Source organism: Amblyomma mixtum, chromosome 3 (genome assembly GCF_055824585.1).
Source record: "Amblyomma mixtum isolate Tamu chromosome 3, ASM5582458v1, whole genome shotgun sequence".
NCBI classification, from domain to species: Eukaryota; Metazoa; Arthropoda; class Arachnida; order Ixodida; family Ixodidae; genus Amblyomma; species Amblyomma mixtum.
Window position 1 is genome coordinate 189,961,593 of NC_143014.1, and position 26,286 is coordinate 189,987,878.

Here is a 26,286-nt window from a genome sequence, read left to right on the forward strand (position 1 = left end):
TTTTGTAATGTGTTCCCCATGCTTGTTTGGAGCGTGTTTTTTTTTCTACCTTTTTAATTACAATGCGATAATGAACACTTGTTTTCAGAACAACCTCTATGATGTGGTAGCTGCTGTGGACCTCTCAAGGAAAACTGTGCGGAGAATTCGAATGAATTTTTTCCTTGCCAGCATCTACAACCTTGTGGGCATTCCTCTTGCAGCAGGTGAGAGTAGCACATGCAGTAGTTAGGTGCATTTTCTTTTTGTTGTTGCGGTTATCTTGCTATGTATGTGATTTTAACATTGCACGCACACACATGTGAAGCTATAACTGCCTCAGGAGTGTTTGTAGAAGCTTCCCAAGTTTGCTTTCCATCAGAATTCATTGTACTTCATTGGGCTGTCTGGTTTGTGCAGAATATATGGGTCTGCTGGTTACAGGAAGTAGTTAAAGGCTCAACGAAAAATGATTTAGGTGTGATATCTTAATGGGGATAGATAGGCATGATGCATGCCGGAGAAGAAATCTTTTTGCAACTGTAGGGAATGAGGCATTCACACCGTAATCATTTTGTTGCGTGTTGAAGATTTTGTATGCAACTTCTGGCACTTCAAAATTTATTTACTGTGTTTATGTACACTTTCACTCAACTAACCATGTTTTTCTCTAAAGAGAAAAAGAAAGAAAAGCCATTTTGTCTCATAATGCGTTTATGGAGTGCATTTATGCAAAATTATATGAACACTGTTGTTTGTTGCATACATTAATTGACTGCCCACAATAGCCATACTGAACAACCTTTCTTCAACCATTGCTACATTTTATGTTGAAAATGTTGGGGCGAGTATGTTAACACCATAAGCATCCCCTTTGCTGCACCCCTAGCTTCTTTCAGATCATGTGATGGTATAATTAAAGATGGCTAGCACAAACAAGGCTTTTGCACAGGCAATGCAGTACATATTAAACTGAATGGTCTAGCCAAACGATTAGCCCATCATGTATGCTAGTGTTGCCAGCACACCACCGTGTAAGCCAGCGGCTGTGACTGATTAGGTGTTTTGAGGCATTGCTTTTCTGGCTTGAAATTTTCATGAATGGAAAATTTGGACCGTTTTGTTCATGTGGCATAAAAGCTAATGTCAAAAAACTGTCAGTGTTGAAAGCTTAGTGAGTTGCTTTCACAGGTGCAGTAAAACCTCAGTAATTCGAACTCGAATAATTCAAAATCCCGGATAATCGAGCGGAGGCTCTGGTATCAAAGCACCTCCCAGCCCTAGCAGTGTCAGTGCGTGTCCCATGACGCGACCATTATTGCTATGTGCCCACGACGGGTTGACTGTTGTTGGCGCTGCCACCAGTTGTTGGCGAAGATGGGTCGGTTCGGCGTCGTTGCTAGCTCGCTGCTGCTGCTGCTCGCTTGACGGAACCGTGGTCAAGCTTCGACACCCGTTCCCACCACCACCACCAGGACAGGAGTGCCGCCAAGTCAGAGAGTTAAGTGATGGGAGGAAGATTACATGAGGGTTTATTTACATCTTTTTACATCATGGTTAGAGGTGAGGTTCCAAATGAGGCTCTAAGGGAGGCTAAGAGAGGCTCTATGGGAGGCTAAGAGAGGCTATCCTGCCGCACTCGTTGTCGACTTTTATACTGTTCTTCTTCCCTAAATTCCCTAGGTTGAGGACGCCCACGCCGGGGTGGGAGGGGCCCAGATCACAAACAACACAAACTTGTGCGCACAAACACACCACTGCACTTAGGGCCACGCCCCCGTCACATGTGGAGTCTGAGGGAAAGAAGGTTGTCGTCGAGGTAGCATTGACTGCGGTAGGTGATGGCCTCCGGCCAGTCGAAGGTTTCTGCAGGTCACCGACATCTGCTGATAATCAAAGACACCCGCCGCTCGAGGCCGGAAAGCGAGGTCACGAAAAGGCCGAAAGTGGTTCCCCGTGCCTGGAGACGTTCGCGAGGGTCGGAGATGATGCCCGCCAGCTTGTCGCGGTGCTTGGCACGCCAAAGAGCAACAGGAAACGAGACCCTTTGTTCCCTGGCACGGTCACGGCAAATGGGGAAGATAACGTTCGTCTCCCCGAGGCGGCGGCGGCGGCAGCGTTCTACACGTGCAGACCTTTCGGAAAGGGGGTCTGGTTTTGGTCCTGTACTCCAACCGGGCAAACTCCGTAATTGAAGTCAGCTGGCACCTGGGTCCTCTCCATGCGTGCGGTCCATGGCGGCAGGCCCGAAAGCAATCACACTCAAGCTGCTCGCAGCCATACACAGAAGCAGGCGTGCTGGCGGCCACCCGGCGAGACTTGTTGACGTCGATCTTAATACTGTGCGCAATGCCGGCCTGCACTGTATCTTTAAGTAGTGTGCCATGGTTACAGGGTTAGGTTGACCTTTCTTCAAAAAAAAAAAAAACTACCATCCTAAAATTCGGGGTCTACATGTCCGCAGAGTCAACTTATTTGGTGGGCCCGCTGTAGTTTTCGATGAGGTAGCACGTGCTCCATGACGGGACCCATTCTCGGGCGTCAAAAAAAGTCGTTAATTCTCATGCAAATCGGTTCTGCTGAAGAAAACTCTTAATTGCACACTGTTTACCCAGCTCGTTCGCACTGACGTTCAAACTTCCGATTCCGGTATTCTCCAGAACATGCGTCATGCCGAAATCCGAAACTACAGGGCCGTTTGCAGTTCAGTTTGTCGCTAGTCAGTCGGGATGCACATGAGTGGGGAGGTAGGGTGGAATGCCGCTTTTTCGCATTTGATCTCCATTGGCTTCAGACTGCTGTCCTTGTGATTGCAATGTTATGAGTTTGTTCCCTTGAGTTATGCGTGTGCTGTGATACCATCCCGCGGGAAGCTGTAAAACAAAATGCGGCAGCGGGACGAAGCACACAGAGGGGGGGTGTATGCGTTCTTCCTTTTTGGCCAGCAAGGGCTACAAGCTGGATGGTCAACTTTTACGCGGCAGTATATGGTAATCGCAAAGTTCGTCCAGTAAAGGTAGCGCTCTCCCGCAATTAAATTTTTTGCTTGGGTTTTGGGTTTATTTTTTTTGCTCTGGTCGGTTAATTCAAAAGCCCAGTTAATTCAGGCATTTCTCGCTTTGCCAATGACTTCGAATTAACGAGGTTTTACTGCATATTGTGGTCTTGTTGTTGTGTTCTCCAACTGTCATGCTCTTCTAGTGATGGCATTCACATTTGCTGGCACTGCTTTGACAGTCATATACATAACATAGTGAAGCTTATGAAACTGCAGCCAAGAATTTAAATATAGGCCAGTCATTTTTATTCATTGCGTGGAGCAGATGATGCATTGTTGCTGATGCTTCTGTACACCATGTAGTAAGCATGCCTTAAGCAAGCAATAAATGTACCTAAATATTAACTAACTGCTAACCGGCAGTGAAATATCAAAGAGTGAACATGTTGGTAGAAAAAAGATGCACTGCATGCTACAGAACATCAAAAATTATCTTATGGAATTCATTTTGCAGCTTAAGGACATGTCATGTCATATAAAGTACTATCAAGGTACTGCTATAGCATTTACAACACTTGGCTAATACTTGGTGCAAAGAAAGTAGCAAGAAATTCACAAGCGGTGTCAGGAACTAATGCAGGTTTGTTAGGTGAGCATCTATTCTTTTGGTTAGGCTGATTGCAGCAGTTTGAAGCTAATTGCAGCAAATAGCCCATGTGTACTTCTTGCATTTAAATTCAAACAAGGGGAGACGTGGGTCTTAAAATGCAAATTTTTATTATGAAAGATATCATAGTAAAATTAGATGTGTATATGTATTCCTTCCTCCTATTTTCAAAAATGTAATTAGTTTTGATATACCTTAATTAGTTCTTATATTATGGAAAAATAACTAAAGCCTAATTAGGTAATCTTACTGGTTCTTAAGACTCTTTCCTTCAATATTTTCTGCTTCCAATTTAAATGAAGCTGTAGCCAACGGCCTGCCATGCAGAGCTGTGCTATTTATATTGTTGTTCGACTCGGTCGTAAAAAATAGCATAGCTCTTTAGTTCAGTTCTTTCTGAATTCAACGGTATAAGATTTAATGAAATTGCACCATAAAAACATAACAAAAACTTCTCTAAGGCCAGTCATATTGCCGAAAAATGCGAAGCTGAGAAAATGGCATTTGAAGTGTGCAGCCCAGTCATTTGGAGGTCATTGTAGAGGCCTCAGAAAACAATGAAATGCCCACGTTCCAAGAAAATTTTACAATAGAGTATAATACCAGTATGTAGAGAAGGGTGCCAGCTTTTGACTAAGACCCAGATGGCAGCCATTGCAAAGGGCGCGAAGTGCTGCTGTATTTGCTTCAAACTCGCCATTTTGGCACCTCAGAGGTGTCAAATGTATCCATTTTTTAATAGTTGGAGGTTGAATGAGATTTTGAAACTTTGTAGGCAGGTACTTGAGAGTATATATTGAATCTGAATATTCCATTTTTGAAAAATAAAAATTTTCGCATTTTTTTACCATTTCAAGACCCGCATCTCCCCTTAAAATGTCATCCAGTCATGTATGTTCTCTAATTTGTGCCACTGTCTTTTGTCTTAGCGTTACACCTGTTGTTTTTTTTTTGAATTGCTAGTTGTGCTGTCAGTGGCTGTTCAAGGTTGTTTTTTTTTTGCCGCGAAGCTTTCAGCACCATTGGAGAGTAGTGCTGGCTGAATACGAGGCCAAAACTTTTGGAGTACTATCAGTGAGCTGCTGTTCATCACTTGGGAGTTTGTGTGAAATACACTTCAACCCATTCTTATACTACTGCTGCTTTCCCTGTTGATTGATCCTGTTCAAAGTATATGGAGCTGCAGGAGTAAGTGTTGGCTACAGTATTGCATTCACTTCCCCTAATCTATGTGGTGACGGTAGGAAAACAAATACTGTGATGTCTACGTGTCACCTTGTTTCTGTTCTTCACCTAAAAATCTCTGGCTTTATTATTTATTTCGAAAGGTGTGTTCATGCCATTTGGCATTGCCCTGTTGCCATGGATGGGAGCTGCTGCTATGGCCCTGTCCTCTGTTTCTGTGGTGACATCATCATTGCTCTTGTACTTGTAAGTCTGACCTCCGCTTGCTGTTGCTTCTGATATTATTAATTGGTGTGTCTTTGTCTACAGTGAATCGTGTGCACAGCCGAGGCATTTTGGCACCAGAAAAGATGAATTTGTCTGTCGGGACAAACAGATGGTTTGTAATGCTGTGAACACGGACTCCTAAAAATCTTGATAGTCTCAAGGCTAATGATGCCTTTCATGCTACAGAAACCTGCATTAGAAAATTGGACGGTGTAAATGCACAAAAACAAACTCAGAAGAGAAATGGTCTAAAAGGAATTAGTGTTTGATAAATTGGAACGAGTTTGGCAGGAGTGCAACAACTCACTGGCCAACACTATGGTGTGGCCAGCACATGCAGAGCAGTCTTGGCCAGCCTACTTCAGCCTGCATGACTTGGGGATACTGAAGCTGCTGCTTACTCTGGTAGTGAACACTAGCTGGGGGCAAATGAGTTTGAAAGAGGCTGGCTGGCAGGAGCTCTGACATGGTCTACGGAAGCTGGGCCGAATCCTAGCAGTAAGAACAGTGCCTGGGGCACCTGGATTTAGCAGCAACCCTGTCATGACGTGGAAGCTATAACATGGCACCTCCAGCCTTACCTGCTGCACTAGACAGGCCTCGGCATGGTCTTGAATCTAGTGGCTCACCCCATGCTTTTTTGTTCTTCACTTCTGCTTTCATCTTCATTTGTTGGTTGCACAGGACATCCTATTTTTTTCTTGTTCTACCATAGCATTGCTCTGTCACTACATTCTGCTCACACACTGCCTGTGGTGTAGCAACAAATTTAGTTTCAGATGGGGCCAAAGTGTGGTGCATTGAGATTAAGGAGTAGCCTGGCTAGGAGTCAGATACTTATTTTATACATGATCAGCCATTCTTCAGGGAAACGTGGGGAAGGGGGAGTGCATGGGGTTCAGCCCAGTGTGCTAACCCTTGGGTGTGCTGACAGGTCTGTACACACTCCATGCTTTGAGTATGCAGTTTATTATTCCAAATTATATGCATTACCTAGACAGTTATGTTCTTTGCTGTGAGTTTATTAAAGACTAAATAAGAAGGAACAAATGGGCAGTGCTTCATTGAAGGTTGTCCAAATTATTCCGACTCCTTTGTAGTGAAATATTATTAAAGCTAGATACATAGCATTTAGTAAGCAGCATGACTCATGGTAGTGAGAAGATGTAGTAGAGCAGCCAGTGGTAATCATACTTCTGTGGTCTGAGGTGTAAGCTGGGTTGTTTTTGGAATTCACAGGAGAGTGTTTGAATAAAATGGTTATGGTTATTGGATTCCTCTTCAGGTGATGTACTTTTACTTACAAATGGTATCTACAGTTGGTTGTACAGGCATGGCCAGTAAAATACAAAATGAAAACGTACTGTGACATAAACACAGACGATTCCAAATTCAGGACCCTGGCCAGAGCCCGCAGCCAGTGAGGTCTTTGCCTTCCACACACTAAGCAGGATCTAGATTTTTCAGCCCTTCACTCTGTGTCTCCCATTCTTTGTTTGCACCTTGTTTACATTTCTCCCACTTGGGACGTCCTTCAGGCCAAGCCCACCTTCTAGCAACCAGCCAGTAACATTTCATTTGACGAGGTTCTTTTCAATGCATGACACACCTTCGCATTTCATCACACTCTTGCCGTCGCGATGAAAGGACGCAAGGAAAAGGAACACGTGCGTTTGTACTCATTCCCGCACTTCAACCACCAAGGCAGTTCGCAGAATAAGCTCACGAATGAAATGGCAAATGCCCCCCAAAGGAGGCCCTCCAATCAATGGCTCATGACGTCACTGTCAACCACCTTGCGCTTGCCAGCGTGGCATCACAGGGGGCTGCAAGTGGAAGGCTATTGACTGCAACATCATGAATATAACAGACCAATGCCATTGGTTTGAGGGTCTCTTTTTAGGAGCTTTTTCCACTTCTTTCTTGAGCCGCCAGATAGAGATGCATGCATGCAATGACAGGATTATCACCTGCGGATTGCGTCGCAGCAGCGCCCCGAAACGCAACCAGGCATGCAGATTTTCCGGCTCCTCCTATACACCTTTAGCATACAGTGTACCGTGTTACTGTTACTGGAGAACTGGGAGCACGGATGCTGTCAGTGCGGATGCGCAGATTGCTTTGAGGCCGCCAGATGGCAGGTACCTGGCAGCTGCTGTGGGCGTGCCTGCCACATTGGTACCGATCAGCACGTGCGCACTGGCGGTGGATGGGTTTCCAGTACTCCGGTAACAGTAACAGTGTACACGATATGCTAAAGGTGTCTATTAATCCATTATCATTGGAACGGCCATGCAAATGAAAACCTGGCGTCCATCTGTCGATGTACAGCCTCTGGGAAAGCAGCAAAAAAAACTTACAATACCTGTGACTAGAGTGGGATTCAAACCTGTGACTATGCGAACAGGTCAGCTTCGCTTGCTGCTGCTTTGGACCACTTAGCCATTGCCGCAGCCTTTAGATCTCCCTGCATGTTAGACTGCCAGACTCTTGCTCTGTGCTTTGTAAATCTCTTTGGAAGGTGGTAAGGTCTTGAATCAGCCTAGACTTGAAGAGGGAGCAGAAGAAACTAGTATAGCAGAAACGCGTCAACAAGTTAGCGGTAAGAAGAAAAGTAGAGGAATTCAGGATCCTGCTTTAGAAAAGATATTTGGCTTTAACCGAGGACGACAACCTTAATGTTCAAGCAGTGACGACAACCTTAATGTTCAAGCAGTGAACAGTAATCTCACAACTATCAGTACTGAGTGTGCAGTAGAAATAGGAGGTAGGATGGTTAGAGGGGATACTGGCAAGCTCAGGAGATAAAAGATCTGATTAAGAAATGCTAAAGTGTAAAAGCCTCTAACCCCACAGACAAAATAGAACTGGCAGAGCTATCAAAGCTAATTAGTGAGCGCAAAGTAACCAATATAATGAAGTTTAATATGGAGAGAATCGAACATGCTCTAAAAAAAAGAGGTAGCCTAAAAGTGGTAAAGAGGGAACTAGGCGTAGGCAAAAATCAGATGTATGCTTTAAGAGACAAAAGAGGGCAATGTGATTAGCAGTATGAATAAGGTAGTTAAAGTAGCCGAAAAGTTCTACACAAATCTATACAGTAGCCAATGCAATCAGGACATGAGAGAGGCAGTTGTGCACAGCAATGAGACATCCCGCTAGTAATGGAAAAGGAAGTAAAGAAAGCCTTAGGAGCAATGCAGAGGGGGAAAGCAGCTGGTAAGGATCAGGTAGCATCAGGTCTGTTGAAGGATGGTGAAGAAATTGTCCTAGAAAAGCTAGGCACCCTGTGTACGCAATGCCTTACGACCTCGAGCCTACCAGAAGCTTAGAAGAATGATAACATTGTCTTAATCCATAAGAAAGGAGACGTCAAGGGCTTGAAAAATTGCAGACTGATCAACTTACCGTCCATTTCCTACAAGGTATTTACTAAGGTAATCACTAATAGAATTGGGACAACCTTAACTTCAATCAACGAAATGATCAGGCTGGCTTTCTTTCTCGGCATTTGTGGAAAATTGCAATTAGAAAGAATTGTAGCTGTAAACTTGGCAACACACACATGCACGCACGCATGCACGCGCACACACACACACACACACACAAAAATATTGTCCAAACCAGGCACTTCCCAGGAAATTGCAGCTGCCCCTGATATCAGTTTGGTGCTTTCCAATTAGTCAAATGTTACCCGTGGATTGCACAAAATAGCGTAGCACACATGCAATGTGCATGACTGCTCGGGTACAATGTTAGAAGGAACGCTGTGCATCGGCGAAGAGCAAAAGATAAGGTTTCGGTTTCTGTCCAACTCGTGGACAATGCCACGATAACCAATAAGACGCAAAAAAAAAAACTAATACAACTAGTCGAACTGTACAGATCGGGATGACATGCAGAAATGCCCGTCAGCGCACATTCAGTACCCTGTGATGGACGAGGCAAATCAGCAGTCCAATGGTATGGTATAACCCAGGAGGTAAAAGGCAAGGCGTGTGGCTTTGCATCCTCCTGGATGGGAGGACAAACATCGTAAACAATGGTAAACAATACGAATGTGACGTAACTTGTTTAACTTAAAATTTTTAATGTGATATGAAGGTAGCTCACTTTTAAGTGGTGACAGGCACCATCGGGAGATATATACATATAAGAGGCCGCACTGCACAATGATCAATGCGCAGTGCAGATGCACTGCGGTGAGCCGTAGTACACCTGTATCACGCGATAGGTAGCTGTGCATGCGGTTCCTCTGCTGTGCGGTTGAGTCCACAGTTGCAATTACAATTACAGTTACAATTCATAGGTCAAAAAAGGCTCTCTACTAATGATTAAACATAGACATCTCATTAGTAAACTGAGCGCTGCCCTTCGGTGTCGTGCTGGCCACGACTGCTACTTGTAGCCGCTTCCGCCATGCAGTACTGAAGACGTCTTATTCTGGGTGGCACAAACCCTCCCAGCCTTTGCGGGAATCCGCCGGCCGTCGCCACCGAAAGTGAACGCGGACAGGGTAGATAAGCTAACTGTACTCGGCTGTGGCGGCTCCGGGGCCTGGTTGTTCCCCCCTTGTTCTTCGCTCACACGCCACTTTTCTTTTGATTGCGACTTGGAACATTTTACTGCAGTGTTTTGAATAAAGGCTCGTGGCAGCATTTTCTTGTTTATTATTTATTTTTCTATGTGAAATGAAGCTTACTTGCTCTCATTCCACTATTTTAGGCACTGCTTAAAAACTTGCATAGAAGCAAGCTCATGAGTTGAAACTTGTGTGACTGTTTTGGTTTCAGGTGCTTTTCTAATCTACATCATGCATTTTTGCTTTTTTTGTATTTTATGTACAGATATCAAAAGCCCGTCCTGGCAAAAACTACTTGTCTGAGTGAGTCAAAACGGTCATCAAGAAAAGACGTAAACCTTGCTGAAGACATTGCAGACAGTGCCAAGCCTCTCACTGCTCCTGTGGCCAAGAATACCACCATCCAGAGTTCTTCTCTGAGAGATTCATTTTTGCCGGAAGTGTGCATCCAGCAAGAACATGAAGCACTGGGCAATGAGAACATGCAGGAGTTACTTTAAGTGGCACAAAGCGTCCCTTTTCCGCTGTCTTTTTTATTCACTTTTGGTAATGTAATATTTACTGCATTTTCAATATTTGAAAAGCATGCACAGATGTTCGTGCAAGTTTTTCTAGGACATCTTTGTACACTATATTTTGATACCAAAGTGCCAGTTCTGAAGTACCAATTCTTTTGAAGAATGTGTGCTTTCTGGCAAAATAGCACCTGTTATTTACATAATATTTAAAAGCTTTTTGGTGTTGTCTATGTGCTCGCATAGATACTTGAGCTTATTTACTCGCTGCAAAATAGCTTCATGTGCTACTGTTGAGCTTGGCTGTTTAGTCTGTGTATGCTGCAAAATGGCTTTCAGTCACATAAGGGTTATGTACTGTGCACGCATGTATTATTTGAGTGGCATTGTGGCAAACGCAAACTTAACAATATATTGCATCTGTGCTACTGGTCTTATTTATTGGTTGCACTTTTGAACCAGAAGGTGTGGTTTTCTGAAGGGGAACATGTGCCTTTTCCCGCCTTGTCCTTCGCTGGTAGTCGAACGCCATCCTTGACCTGTGGTTACTAGCGCTAGAGCGCAAGCCGACCACAGTGAGCTGTGCTCTTGGGAGCAAAATAACGTGACACGTGCTGACACGAACAGCATTTATTGCTGCTAAAACGATAATGGCAGCGAGAAACTGCTGAGGAGTGCCTCAGAATTAATAAGGACGAAAACCTGGGCAAGTTGGTTAGGGTTTATACTTATGCTGCACGAAAAAACAAGGACAAACCGAGCGAGAAGACACGACACAGGCGCAGACTATCAACTGAATTTTTATTGCGGAAAAAGATGCCTATAAATACTCTAGAACTCGCAGCCTGAAAACAACAAACCCAACAAAATCACACTCCTTGCACTTGCTTGACAATTCATTCTTACCAAACAAAAAATGCGCACCAAAAAAACACAAACACAATCAGGGTAACATTGCCATCAAGCCAACGCTCTGTACTGCCTGCTCGCTCTGAAAAACGGCTCACAGGCGCCTTTTGTGTTTCGCCTCCATCGAAACGCCGCCGCGTTGGCTGGCCATCGGCTACGGGAGACATGGGAGGTGTTTGCTATGCATGTTGCTGTGGCTATAGTGTACTGCTATAACCAAGAGAAAGGCGTAGTGCTGCGGCACAGCCTCCTATGTTTTTCTATTCTCGGTCATGCACTCCAGCGCAGCCGTACAGTGTTCTCTCCTTCCCTCCTCGCACCTCACCTGCGAGGGGCGTCTTCGCCGGATTGCTAGCTCTCCAAACGATTGGTCTGGACCTGTGGCTCAGGATACTCATTGCTCCAATGCCAAAAGTCCGACACGAAGCAAAAGCAAAGGCTCAAGCAAGATTCTAAAGTGACCAGCCCAAGGTAAGATATGCGGATGCGGCGGAGTACTTACACAGAACAGCAGCCATCAGTGTAAATGATCAAAGCTTTGAACGGTCGCCACTGCCGTAGGCGCAGAGTTTTCAATTTGTAGAAGGGAGTAGCACCCTCTTTCTTTTTCACTCGTCCCCCCACCACCTCACACCCGCACTTTGCTCCTTGGCAAGAGATATACACAGACGGAAAGGCTTTAGTGGGGCGAATATGCTAAAAAGAATGACCCCATGGTTCTTAAATGTTAATAATAAATGAAGAAAAGTAACTTACAAATACATAAACTCATGGTGTACATTCATAACGTCCTTAGTCGAAGTGGGAGAAAACATTGGTCAACAAACATTTCCACAACAAGCTAACAGTTCAATTAAAAGCTCTTTAAACTCTTGATTTTTAAAAACCACAGGGCAGTACAGACATTTTTCCACAAGAACCCAACCATTCAAAAATTAAAAAGAGATTTTGAACTATTTGTGTCTGAGAAACACTGAGCAGTACGAACAATTCCACGATAAGCTAACAATTCGAAACTTAAAGACTGTTCATGCTCTGCGTCTTTAAAAAATGTAGACAAGCTACCAAACTCGATACAAAACGAAACGACAGAAACAGGAGTCGGAGAACAAATTTGTAATGATGAAGCGGAAACACTGAACTGAATTCCGATTTTATGGGGGGGGGATAATTTGATCTCACGGACTGTGACAGCTTAAAGAAAGGTGGTGTATTTTACTCTCGTGAAATTCACTGTCCGTCATTTTATACAAAATCCAGTTTTTATTTATCCAGTTCTTACCTTCCGCGTTTTTTACCTGTAGTTTATGCCCTTTTTATCTCTGTCCTTGTTTACTGCATACTTACTGGTTAGTTTCCTAGTCCTTATCCTCCATTGTGAATCAACGTTCTTTCTGTATAAGTATTTAAATACCTTAGCTACGCAAGTGTTATCGTCCAATTTCCTCAGGCGTTGTTCAAATATATTCTACTCTGTGCTTTCCGTGCCTCGAACGACGCCCAGCCCATTTCCTCCTGTACTGCCTCGTTTGTGGTTTTTTCGTGGGCACCTAGTGCTAATCTTCCAACAGTTCTGTGATTTATTTCTAATCTCGACTAAACATCGGCCCTTAGGCACAAAATTACATTCCTGAAAGTAAGCTTTGGCACCATTACTCTTTTCCAAACACTTCTCAGTACTTCACAGTTGTTGTATCCCCATAATGCCCTATGCTTAATAATCACGGCATCTCTTAACCCTTTTGCCCTAACAGTCTGTTCTTGCTTCTCTATATATTTCTGTTCTTCGTTTACCGGAAACGGTCTCTCTGGCAGCGCCTCATGTCCTCATCACGGTGAGCTCCAGAAAGTAAGCGCAACGCTGGCATCCTTTGACATCGGCGTTGATGACCAGGCTACATGACGGTGACATTCGCTGCATATGCCTTGGTGGTGCCTCCATTGTCCACTGTACCCTTCTAGACCAACTAGTCAGATGCTGCTCTAAAGGGGGACAAGCAACCTTCTTCCCCGTGTACGGTTGTTGCAGCCAGTCTTCACAGCAGCCATGCACAACAGCATAGACGCCAGCACCGAGCCCTTAAGAAATGAACGGTGCCCAGAGACTAATTTTTTTTTAAGTTTGGGGTGGGGGGGGGGGGAGGGGTCGAGACTTCGAATTTGTTTTGTTATTTATTTCTTGCATGTTTTATTTCAATATTAAATTTTATATTGTTTTTTCGCACTTGCAAAGGTGTACTTGTTAACGCACATAAAACTAAATGGGCTTTATAAAGATGTACAAATGATTAATGACCGACTGCATTGAAAACGCTTGGGCATAGACTGTTTAAGTTCAACTTATCATGCTGATGAACGGGGGGGGGGGGGGGGGGGGGTCGACAGTCAAGGACATCTGTTGGGACGTGATTGGTGTAGGTTACTCAAACAGAATGCTTTACGACTGGCTACGAAGCCAACTATCTCAGCCCCATTGTGTTTTAAGTTGATAACTTCCTAGAATTGAAGCGTTTGTCAGAAATCTGATCTTAATTGGAGACTGGGAGGAGGGGGTGGGGACAGCGGAGAAATGTTGTGGAGGTTACCGCCTCCTTTGCCCCCCTCCCTCTCCCCCAGGTAGCACGGAAGGTCTTCAAAACGTCTCTTGTAGAGATAAAACGGGTAAAAACTTGGGAGACGTTAAGAGTGAAACATGATAGCGTTCCCATGGAGCACCCGCCGATGTAGATGACACATCAGCATTCAGGAAAGGCACAGACTCAGAAGGAAGCCCTGCACCAGTGGACATTACTGGCTCCATCACACACGTGTGTCAGGAGCAAGCAAGCGCCCGCTCTTTATATTATACAGGGTGTTTCACCTAAGACTTTCTGCAATTTTTAGAAATAAGCTATTTGAATTAGATGCGCGCTTTTTCTGGCATAGCATTGTTAGTGGTGTAGTACATCATAATGCAGCTAAGACGTGCTAACTAGCAGGCTTGTTAACCAATATTTAATAGTTAACTTTTAAACTATTACCGTTGGGCTCCTTAATTATTGAGAGGCATGTAGCCCACCGTAAATAATGTCCATATCCGTTTTTAGAATTTCGAGAACGCGATTATCCTCGGCGCTGTGGCCCAACAAATTTTGGCTATTTCGACGAGTTAGGTTCACTGGAGAGGTTGCTTTGCCTGCAAGCTTCTCAAACCGCATGTATTTTGGCGCGATGTAGGCGAAATTTGTTGGGCCACAGCGCCAAGGATAATCGCGTTCTCGAAATTCTAAAAACGGATATGGACATTACTTTCGATGGGCTGCATGCCTCTCATTAATTAAGGAGCCTAACGGTAATAGTTTAAAAGTTAACTATTAAATATTGGTTAACAAGCCTGCTAGTTAGCACGTCTTAGCTGCATTATGATGTACTACACCACTGACAATGCTATGCCAGAAAAAGCGCGCATCTATGAAATAGCTTATTTTTAAAAATTGCAGAAAGTCTTAGGTGAAACACCCGGTATACGTAATGGCATCACTTCACACTGCTCCTAGAGGCCCCAGTGCGCAATGGAAGCTTTTGATTCCGCGTCCTCAAGAACGAACGACGTCACACTCAAAGCGCTTCTAGTGGCTAAGTGGAAGGCTTGCGCAAGGTTTTTCCTGCACTGACGAAGCGACGGAGCCGCGGCAGCAGCGACGCCGATGACGCCGGCTTTTCCGCCTCATGAGCTCCTTAACGCTTTCGGGTTAAAAGGATTTCTCGAGTGAAAAAAAAAAAAACGCTTTGAAGTCTTTTACCATCAGGATCCGACCGGTCCTAACAATAAGTTTAAAACAGGAATTTATAAGGCGGTTCCTTTCTCCGCTAAAGACATCTTACAGGGGATAGACGTTTTGGCGGGAAAGAAATTAGTATTTGCGGGCTTTTTGGCCTTGTGGTGAGTACGGGGCAGAAGACCATGGTTTTATGTCAGCCCTATTTTAGACATATACGAAACAAGTTTTGGCAAGAAAGCATCTAATTTTGGCGGGCTTTCCGGGTTCGTGGTGTACGGGGTGGAAGACGGGTTCTATCACTGTCCTCTTAGTGCATATACAACAGAAGTTTCTGCAAAAAGGCCTCTAATTCTAACGAGCTGTATCCGCTCGGCAGTCTCAGTGGGCCTGTCTCGACGCCATCTTTGCGGCCTCCCAGGTGCACGCCTGAAACGGCGCGCGCTCTCTTCAGAATTCCTGCGTCAAGCCTGATTCATGATGTGCAGATTCCTCATCGTGGCGTTAACTTTGGGGGCGCCCGCGTTCGCACGTAACCCTAACCATCTATCGTATTTCAGCAGCGCATCCCTCGTCGCTCGTCCGGCTTCTCTCCTGCACGGCGGCCAATGCAATTGCACCTTCGTGCGTTCTCCCTGCTCTTCGCTTCACCGCTCCCATAGTCGCCTGGTGCTTGTCCTGCGGGAGTCTTCTCGCGAACCTTCACGTGCCTGCAGCCCTATCCACGCTGCTGCCTATTCTCTATAGCAATTTTACACCGCTGGTTCTTTCGTCCTTTGTGCGGCTTCCTCGTTGCACGGCGTATATAGCGCGTTCTCCCCTTCGCATCACTGTTGCACGGTGGTATCCAACGGACCCTCCGTCGCTGTTCGTCCTTCCCACCGTGAAACGACCATAGCGCGCGCACACCTCTTCGCGCCATCCTGGGCTCCTCAGCGGTCTTCCCCTGCTCGTGAGGCGTTTCCACGCCTCTGATATATACCATTTCCCAGTGCTCCCGTCCAGCCTCAGGGAACTTCGGCCGCCTATATGTGCGCCTCGTCGCTTGCATCCCCTTCCTTAGAGCTGTTGCAGCTCGCTGCAGCGCCTCACCGCACTCACGGTGCCTCCGCGCTCTGCTGCTACCTGGGCGGAGCTGGTGGTGGTGGTGACACTCGTGCTTCATGGACTGGACGCAGCGACTCTAAAAAGGGCTAGTGTTACATTGTACTAGTGTCGCTGCAGCAGATGAGGTTGCCAGCCAACCGCAGCAGTCACCACCGGATGTCCCGCCGTCCGTTGTCATTGTCCTGTGCCAGCTGCGGTGCGTGGCGCTACACGTGTGTTATTCGACATATTTCTCCCACGGTTAGCGCTCAAGAACCACATTCCTTCTATTCACTCCGCCTCCAGTGTAATTGTGCGCCCCCCCCCCCCCCCTCTCCGACCCCGGGTTCCGAGCAGTGCTCCTTTTGAAGAGCAGCAGAACTGTGTCTTTATCACCCAACATTATCACTATAATCCTCCTATCTCATTCACATGCATGGGTACGGCTTAATTCGCTGCTTTTATCAATCTAGTATACAGAATATACTTTCGGTCTTGCTAAGATAATCGTTCCGCTGTGCTTCCGGATAGGCGAAGAAGGTGCGCGCCTTTTATTTGCAGTGGACCGGAGCTCAAGTGAAAGCGTCGACTGCATTTTTCTTTGAGACGTAGCCGCCATGTGCACACCAAGCAAGGGGCGCATCCCACATCTGAGTCAACACAATTTCGACGCATTTCCTTGCGCGCTCTTCGCTTAAGTGTTGTGGTTTTGTGTTGCAGCCTTTTCGTGAATAACTCACTTAGCACAAACTGAGATTGAGAAAGTCTTCAAAGCAACTATTCGGAACGAGCAAACGGCTGGTTAACGTCTTAAATCAGTCATATAGCTCGATCGTCGAATCTCCGGCTCAAAAGACGTTTCAGAATCCGTCTTCTAGGCGAACTTTTAAAGGGGGTCTACAGAATATCTCTTCTAAATGTCGTTAAAAAAACGTCTAGAAATGGGCAACAGCAAGACCTTCCTTCTACGAATGTAGGTAGTTTAAAAGATGTTTGCAATACGACTTGTAGCAGCCATATTTTGTACCCGCGAATCTTCTTCATTTTGTTGAGCGAAGCAAGATAGAGCACTGTGGGCCCACACCAAGTTTGCACTGTGCGCTGGACAACAACCCTGCTGCTCGCTGCAAGCTCGATGCTGGCGTTAATTGCTGCTATTCCGCGTAAATAAAAAAATCTATATCAAACAAAACTCTATCCACAACAAATGGCACAAGCAGCATTCGAGCTGGTTGCACTAAATAGGGCAGCGGAGAAAAACGAGCATACCTGAAAAAAAAAAAAATTGTGTCATCTTCATCTGATACACATGAATGGTGAAGCAGAAAAAAAAAAGAATCACGTCACAAGCAGCTAAGATTCTATTCGGAATCTCCTGAGACGCGCTACAGTACTTCAGTTGAACCAACATATGCACATTTGTGCCCGGGCTTGTTATGTCGCGAAACACCCGATGTCCGGGGATGGGGGCGGCGGTAGGTTAGCACCAAAAAGGAACTAGTGCATAAATAATATCCGTAATTCCGGGGGGGGGGGGGAGGAAGGGGAAGGGGGGGGGGGGGGGGGGGGGCTTCACGCACTCGCTGTCGTTACTGCCGCAGCATGGGCACTGGCACACACTTCGCGTTCTCATGCCCGTTTCTTTTTTTTTTTTTTTTGCTTTTGCATGCGCATATTCACTTCAATAATGTATTATGTGACTTATTCGATTGTTCTCAGCATTTGGACTTACGCTTTCAACAGGATGCACTTCGTTCTGTTTGACTCACCGCGGGGGCGCAGTGGTTACGGCGCTCGGCTGCTGGCCCGAAAGACGCTGGTTCGATCCCGGCCGCGGCGGTTGAATTTCGATGGGGGCGAAATTCTAGAGGCCCGTGTACTGTGCGATGTCAGTGCACGTTAAAGAAACCCAGGAGGTCGAAATTTCCGGAGCCCTTCATTACGGCGTCCCTCATAGCCTGAGTCGTTTTGGGACGCTGAACCCCAATAAATCAAACCAAACTAAATCAAATCGTTCTGCTTGACCACTTTCATCAGAAAACCTATGCAGTCTAGGCTTATCCAGTCTTATGTCCAGTGTTCACTTCTGCCGCGATTTCTGTGACCAGAACAAAAAAAAAATTGACAGGCTTTACGGACTAAAGACAGCCGATGGACTCGTGTCAGAACGTGAACTTTTTTTCTTTGGTGCGCTGATATACGTGTTTTGTTGCAAAAGCAACACTACGCGAGTCGCCGAACCATTTCGCGGAGCTGAGGCAAGACCATACTGTGCATGCGCGAGGAGCAGTGACGTCACACGGCGCACAGCTGGAGCGCCGCCGCCGTCGCTGCGCGGATGACTGAGAGGTGCCGCCGCCGCGCTCGCCAGTTGCGCATGCGCAGTAGCGGCGCTTAGCTAGCGTGCCGGGGTCGCCGCCGCGCGCTCTCCATCGCCTCTCTCTCTCTCTCCTCGTTGCTTTCGCAATCCTCCAGGTTTAACCAGAGCTAAACCACTGCCAATTTCTTCTTTGGTGCGCTGATATACACCGCGTCGCGGTGGTCGTAAAATTGAAACGTGTGGTTTTGTGACATGGAAGACACGTAGAAACAGTTATGTTTCGTCAGGCAGAGCTTTGTTGCGTGATTCCATTTATTTCAGTTCACGCTCTAGTTCGCATTAGGTCGGCTGTGATTGGTTGCAATCCTTTGACCAGTAGTATACGTGGCTGCAGCGCGTTAGCATAGGGCTGGTGCCAGTGTGACTGCTTTTCCTGAAGAGATACTCTGGAGCCAACAGTTACGAGCCATTGCTGTTATTAAAAGATGCTTGTGCAACTCCATTATACGTGACGTATCAGCATTAAAAAAAAAACATGTTTTGATGTTGGAAGCGAACATGCGCCCTTCCTGCGGTTGCTTAGAGATTGAGCAGCTAGAGCATAGTGGCTCCGCAGCTAACGTAGCATGGTATGCTCGTTACAAGGTATGGGAGTCGAACTTCCGTTGGCGTAATGGGATGCAAGGTTTTTTAAAAGCATGAAATGCATTTAGCTCCCAATCTCGATCAATCCTGGCGAACGTTGTCCGGGGACCGCGGCGAACCGAGGGGAGAACATGACGCCGAATCTGAAGCGAACTTTTCGAAACTTTTTATCCAAACTGTTAGCGCGCCGGGAGCGGGAACGTGCGGTGCTGGAAATTTCGAAGCCTCTGCTCTGAAGGCGAAGACCGTGTTGCCGGCGGCAGAACTGTTCCGCTGAGTGCGCTACAGCGATTCCATCTCGTCGTCGCTGCTTTACTCATCGCTCGCTATAGCAATAATACGCAGGGTGTCAATTAAAAAAAAAGAGTGGTGGTGGCGGAGAGCGGGTGGTCTGGAGAGTGCGCAGTCTGGAATTTAGTTTAGGCTTACATGTACTCTCGACGACGAGAGAGTTTCATGCATTGCCTGAGTGAGGGTAGTTGAGGCCTTTGTTTCCCGTTCAGTATTTTGCATGTTTCGCAGAGGCTTCGGTCTTCATTGAAGGTATTGCTTCGTTCACATATGGAAGCCTAGTGTAAGTGGTACAGTGACGCAAGCGAAGTCAATTTACCAGCTTTTTGCACGAGGGATGTTTCCCGAACCCACTTTCCAGCAGGTGGCCGGCGACAGGGCACGGCGAGCCGGGATAGTATGTGGCGACGCGTCCAAAACCGCTTTTGAAAGAAAAAAAAAATGCAGCTTTAAGCATTGTATTCTTTAGTGATAAAGTTTACCTTTTGCTACTGGTAACGACACAAAATAAAATATCGTTACGCCTCAGTAGATGAAAAGGTCAAGAGCTACGTGTATGAGTCACGGAATCCGCAATCGCGCATCGAGGCAGGGTTTGCTAAACCTGCGTGAGCCCCGCCGCATCGCCCAATCTTGGTGGACATGTAGGGTCATTATGAACGCTGCCGCACGGATGTACCGTGCCTCGGCGCAGAGCCTTGTTTCTCGCGTAGACCGATCGCAGCAGCAGGCTGTGCGGGGTCGGAGTGGGCTGTTTTTGAAACATTCGAACTTATTCGAACTTCGTGCCAATTATCGAAAACTATTCGAAAAATTAAAAACGTACTTGATTCGATTGTAATAATTTTGAAACTGCACTATTTGATCCGTTCAACGAATCGATTAGGAGGGTATTCTATTCGCTAATCGAAAGTTTCGGATATCCGCGCACCTCTACATTTTTGTGGACCACGAAACACGCCTTAGAGACCGAGGGTCGTGCAGTGTCATCGTTGAAGAATCTTTCCTAAACATCGCAACAGGAGTTGGGGAATGAATTCCCACGATTTAGCTGCACCCGTTTCGCTCGGCTTGAGTTCCCCGTTTTACCTTGATTAGCGCCACCGGAAGCATCGTTTCGCTTACCAAGGCCGGTTACTGCGGGCGCTGACCTCCTCCACGCCGGATGCAGTATTGCGTCATGATCACGTGATAAGCCGTAAAAAAAATGAAAGATTTACTGTATGTTTACAAGAGGTATTGAGAGGGTTGAATTGCAAAGAACTAGGTACAATATTTAATGGAGAATAAGTGACATCTCATTTGCTGATGACATCGCACTGCTTAGTAACCCGGGGACTAATTGCAACGCAGGACCTAAGGGAGCTAAGCTCAACGGCAGGCTTTAAAAAAATTTGGAGGGGACTCTTAAGCTCCGCCTTAAGGTATGACCCGATATCCTTCAACAGGAAAATGGCGCAAAAGACGTGGACAAAAGAGACAAACACGACAGGACCAGCGCCAACTTACAACTGAATTTTATTTCGCACCAAACCCACCTTTATGTAGGCCAACACGCCCTAACATCCGTGTAATCACGCACAGGCAGTAGAAAAGATAACTGTAAGATATCTAGCACATGAAGCGCAATAGCAACCACGTAACATACTATCATGGCTAAAGAAACCCAACAAAAAAAAAACCAACAAAAGTATAGCAAACAACACTAAAACGGTCATGACCAAGCAACTCTTCAACACCAAAAACGATACACACTCATGAGTGATACCAGATGACCAACAAGAAACGTGGAAAAAAGGTGAAGAATGAAGCGTTAAGACCAAAGCAGTGTCAAAGGTAAAAAAAGGTTGAAATGGATGAAGAGTGCAAACCTTAAAAATTGGAAACCAAAAACCAGCAGCCACATGAATGATAACCGATGACCAACCAGAAAAAAGATGGACGCGAAGCTGAGACCAAAGTCGGCGTCAAAGGTATAAAAACGAGAAAAAAATTGGAAACGAACAACCAGCAGCCATATGAATGATAACCGATGACCAACAAGAAACATGAAAAAGGATGAATGCGGAGCTCAGACCAAGGTCAGCGTCAAAGGTGTAAAAAACGAGAACAAAAACCGCGCAAAAACCGCACATCGTCAAAAAAATCGTCAAAAATTGCAACCAATGCCAAAGGAAAGAGCGTGCACAACAAAACAAAACGAAGAGCCTACAGAAAACTTTCTAGAAAAGCGTACTCCTCGTTGCTAAGCGTAATGGATGGCTTGCTGACGCATCTGCTCCCTTCTTTCCTGATGTAAAAGGCTTCGACCACCTCTCTCTCAAATCTGTCCTTCCCACTCCTCAAAAAAATAGTTTTCTCGAACTCCGGACTGCAACCCCTGCAGGCTTTGCAATGATCCACTAGAAAGCTTCCTTCGTTATTCCGCAGATTCCGGCAGTGCTCGCTGGCTCGCTCATTAAAACATCGACCAGTTTGGCCAATGTAGCTGAGCCCGCAACTTAAGGGAATCTGGTAAACAACCCGCGTCCTGCACCATGTGAACTTGTTTTGATGTTTCACAGTACAAGCCGGTTGTTTTTTCCCGTTAGTCATTGCGCAAAGCTTAGAAAGTTTTCAGGGGGGTTGTTTGCTATACTTTTGTTGGGTTTTTTTTGTTGGGTTTCTTTAGCCATGATAGTATGTTACGTGGTTGCTATTGCGCTTCATGTGCTAGATATCTTACAGTTATCTTTTCTACTGCCTGTGCGTGATTACACGGATGTTAGGGCGTGTTGGCCTACATAAAGGTGGGTTTGGTGCGAAATAAAATTCAGTTGTAAGTTGGCGCTGGTCCTGTCGTGTTTGTCTCTTTTGTCCACGTCTTTTGCGCCATTTTCCTGTTGAATCATGAACCAACTAGCCCAAACTAGAGTTCTTCCCGATATCCTTAATGGGTTAATTCCCATACATGCGGAATTGGTCATTCTCTACTTAACATTCATGGATCCCTGGATGTCCTCATACCACTCCTGGAGCAGTGGTGCATCGGTTAAGCGATGCGCCACTGCCCTGCGACGGCAGGTGCTGCCACCAGTGGGGCTTGTGCAGCCAATTTCCGACTTATTACGCCATCAGTTCAGACACGTAACTAGAATTTTATAGGGTTTTGCTCAAGGTACAAAATGAGGGGCTGCGGAGTAGGTCCTCTTGACTACGTACTGTCACGATGGAAAGAAACACGAACAGCTCTGCGCCTATGTGCTCCGCTGTTCGATTTTTTTTTTCGATGGCGCTTTTACCTGGGTGGCAAGAAAAAGACTTTAGAGTCATCCCAGAATGCATCACGGGCAACTCTAGCATCTTTTTACTACCACCAAAGTAAAAGCGCGATGAAAAGAAATGCGAACAGCGGCACGCGCGCGCGGCTAGGCTCCGCTCTGTTCGCGTTTCTTTCCATCGTGATAGTACCTGCCTGCATCACTTATATGTTCTGAACTAATTAGGTTTCTGCCAGTAGACGGTGAATTTTGAGGCGCGTCGAAAGGGTACCGTGCGCAACCTTTCTTGGCATGGCATGCAGAGTAGCTAATAGCCGGGCCTTCCTGCGAACTGCTTCGGTTTCGCAATTTTGCTGGACCTTGAGGTAAAAGTTTTTGGGTGTTAACAGTAACATTGAGTCTAAGGATGAAATCGAATAATTGGAGTTTATTTTGATATGTGAAGGTCACGAAAAGCGAGCCCATGGCATCGAATGCTGTCCACCGTTATGCTTTGGTTCCTGCCTGCAGTTGGTTTGCCGATCTTTTGTGCTGATTAAACTGTCGCGTGGCTGTGGGCAGTATTATGGCCCTTACTTGCAGATTTTCTATATTATGTGGCCAATACCTGCGACAGCAACTGGGAAAAAAAATGCTGTTTGGCCTGAGAAGAGTTACTGCATCTCACGTTGACGCTGTGCACGGAAGTCAATGGTATCTTCAAGTGAGACCAAACGGCTCACTAGAGCAATCAATTTTTTCGTTACGTTTTTTACAGTGGAGGCAATAAGATTAAATTTGAGCCAGCAGTAATGCGTATGTCTGGATGGACATCCTAAGCCAGCAGTATCGCGCTGAAGTAGATAAATCGTAAAAAAAAAAAAGGTGCACAGACGCGTCGTTAATTGACTTGTTCATTTACATGCATGGGCATCGTCGAGGTCTTTCGACAGCTTCTGCATGTACCGGAATGAAGCCAACTTGTTTTCTGGTCTTTTTTTTTTATTCAAGGATAATATTGAGGAGGGATTCTGCTAGCCCTGTGGGAATGATGCACGTCTTTGTGCTTTTCATATGACGTCAAGGAACTGTTCCGTCCTGTGGCACGCATGTCTTATTAAGCAACAAAGTTTTTTTTTAGCACTAACAGACTTTAAGCTAGTACTTCATTTTTATTCGGAACTGTTATTCACTGATATTTGAAACATCTGTACTGTTTTCTTGCATTCAAAGCAATTTTTCATTTCGTTATACACGCATATAATTTGAAGTTTCACTTTAATAGAAACAATTTTTGCATTTTACAATATTTTTAGCATGTTAGAATTTAAATGTCCATCCAGATTTATTTTAGTTTCTATTCATAAACTTTCTAGCACTTTTCAATGAAGCTTTTTATAAGAAAAAAAAAGCTGTTTAAATACATCTAATAGATGGGCAGTTTCTGTGAGGCAACAGTCATATTTCTGTAGCTCAAATTGTTCATAAACTAGAACGTTCGAACCCAGGTGCACAAGCGAACAAGGAATATTTTCAGTATTTCAGAATTTGTTTATTATTTTGTACGATCCATACATTATGTGCTTGCCGTAACTTTAGTCGAATTGTGTTTTTGACCAATAAAGTTGCAATTCAATTATGGCCCAATATTCATATATCAAGTTCTCATAATAAGAAAGCCCATTCATTTGGTATCATTTTTATGTGCTGTATGCTAGTGTAAATGTAGTATTATTTTCGATAAAAAATGATAAAAGCAATTTTCAAAAAACATTTTGTTTCCTTGATAAGGAGAGAATTCGAAACAACGGCATAGCAATGGCGTGATGCCCCCATCTTTTCTTTCACTACCATTCGTTTCGCAAGCAGTTCTGAACAAGTTCTGAGAAACGTAGCGTTTTCTCAAGGTTCGCTTCATTTCCTTGGGCAGTTTTTCTTCGCTGAGCAGTACAGTGCGTGGGTGAGCAACACGTGCTTAGACGACGTCGCTTGCGCGCTCGAGTTGCTGTAGTTCTCCCATGGTGACTTTACTGCCCTTGGGGCGATTTGTCTAGTGTGCATAATAGATAGACTCCGCGCTTGCAAGTTCCCAGCTCCCACTGCAACTTAGGTTCTCATAGGAGAGCCATGCGAATCTCGGTTATGGTGCTGTCTGTCCAATCAGCAATTCTGCCCCCATTTCTGCCGTGCGGTTCGTCGCCGCGCCATGGAATAGCTCAACAGACGCAGACCCATATAACAGGCCAAGGCGTCGTTTCGCGACATGATGTTAAGAGCCACGTTCAAGGATAGGCCCTGTATTTTTTTTTTACTCTTCTTCTCAGCGCTGCGAAACTTTTGATTGCCTCGTTTGTTTCATTACCATGGCAAAGCACACCCTTCTTGGAGTCTCTTGGCGCCGACCATAAAGCTCCCCGTGAAGAGAACTTGCGACTTTCGAGCTTTGCGCTCCCTTAGCTCGACTATGGAGGAGCCCTGTGTACGTAATAAAATTTTCGGCGAGCTCTTGAGGAGAACCCGTGTTACGTGCCTCTTTGACGGACTCAGTTAACGGTAAGGAAAAGGCAACTCAGCAGTTTCTCAGCGCACTTGGCTGTACTGAAAGGAACAATGACACAGGAACATTTCATGCCGAGGCGTTGTTAGCGTACCAGAACAAGTGCGTTCGTGAAGCTTCTTGCTTTTGCCCTTTGCACCAGGTTTGCCTGCACAGTACAAGAGCCGCTGTAACTGTTTTACGTCACCGGGACGAGCATTATTTTTGTATTTGTACTGCTTCCATGGTTATCTGAGCGGACGTGCGCTCAATTATGTGTTCGCGATTCGCGAGCGTTTATAGCTTGCCGCGCGTTCCTGCCTTGGCCGACTGCTATCTCACTCCTATAGACAAAGGAATCTTTCCCGGTGGCCATAGGCGTGCGCACTATGCCGTGACGACTTTCGGCGGATGTGACGTCACATCGTTCCCGTGGTTATATCGACGTCCGCGCTATTTCGACATTTTGGCTATAATTAATTAACTAATTAATCTACAGTCATCAAACTTGGCTTCTAGGTTCATTTTATCCTCCTCTATCTGCAGCAACTATTGGTTTTCTTCTGCCTTTTTTAGTTCCCAAGTTAAACGCGGGTGACACGCTTTGTTAACGGATGACAGTATGAGCCATTAAAGGCTTTCGCCTTAAAATTCTCTGTTGTAGGAACGCTGAACTGACACTCTCTTCGACTGCGTGGAAGGCGTATACGAGGTCTGTTAGAAAAGTATCCGACCTTTGGCCGAAGAAAAAAAACTGGCATAACTGGAGCATTAGAAACCTAATCACCTTCAAAGTAGTCTCCTTGGGACTCCACACACTTCTTCCAGCGGTGCTGCCATTGTGGGAAATATTCCGAAAAGGCCCCTTTCGGAATGGAGTTTAGCTCAGCTGTCGTTGCAGCCATAATGTCCTCTCTTGTCTGAAATCGCGCTCCTTTCAATGGCCTCTTGATTTTGGGAAACAGCCAGAAGTCGCAGGGGGCCATATCAGAAGAGTAAGGAGTCTGTTGAACTACAGGAGTCTCGTTTTTCGCCAAAAAAGCCTGAATCAAGTGTGAGGAATGTGCAGGAGCATTGTCGTGATGGATGCGCCAATTTCCTGTTGACCTCAACTCCGGTCCCTTGCGCCGCACAGCATCACGTAGGCCACGGGGGATATCCCTGTAGTACTCTTTGATCATTGTTTGACCCTGTGGGGTGCGTACTCGTGATGTGCCACACAGAGGGAGTCAAAGAAAGCAGTCAGCATCACTTTGGCACTGCTGCGCACTTGGCGGGCCTTCTTTGGTCTTGGTGACGTGGAATGCTT

At 45.7% G+C, this 26,286-nt stretch overlaps 1 protein-coding gene across 1 annotated transcript in view; it reads left to right on the forward strand.

The window, feature by feature from the left end:
* The window catches only part of LOC149353044 (copper-transporting ATPase 2-like), a 66,610-nt gene extending 55,989 nt beyond the window's left edge, over positions 1 to 10,621 (forward strand). Inside the window, exons 19-21 of the mRNA XM_089582241.1 lie at positions 89 to 206; positions 4,973 to 5,075; positions 9,944 to 10,621. Of these exons, the coding sequence (XP_089438367.1) occupies positions 89 to 206; positions 4,973 to 5,075; positions 9,944 to 10,178 (456 nt within the window). The 3' untranslated portion in view covers positions 10,179 to 10,621. The remainder of the gene's footprint in view (positions 1 to 88; positions 207 to 4,972; positions 5,076 to 9,943) is intronic.
* Positions 10,622 to 26,286: the final 15,665 nt, after the last annotated feature.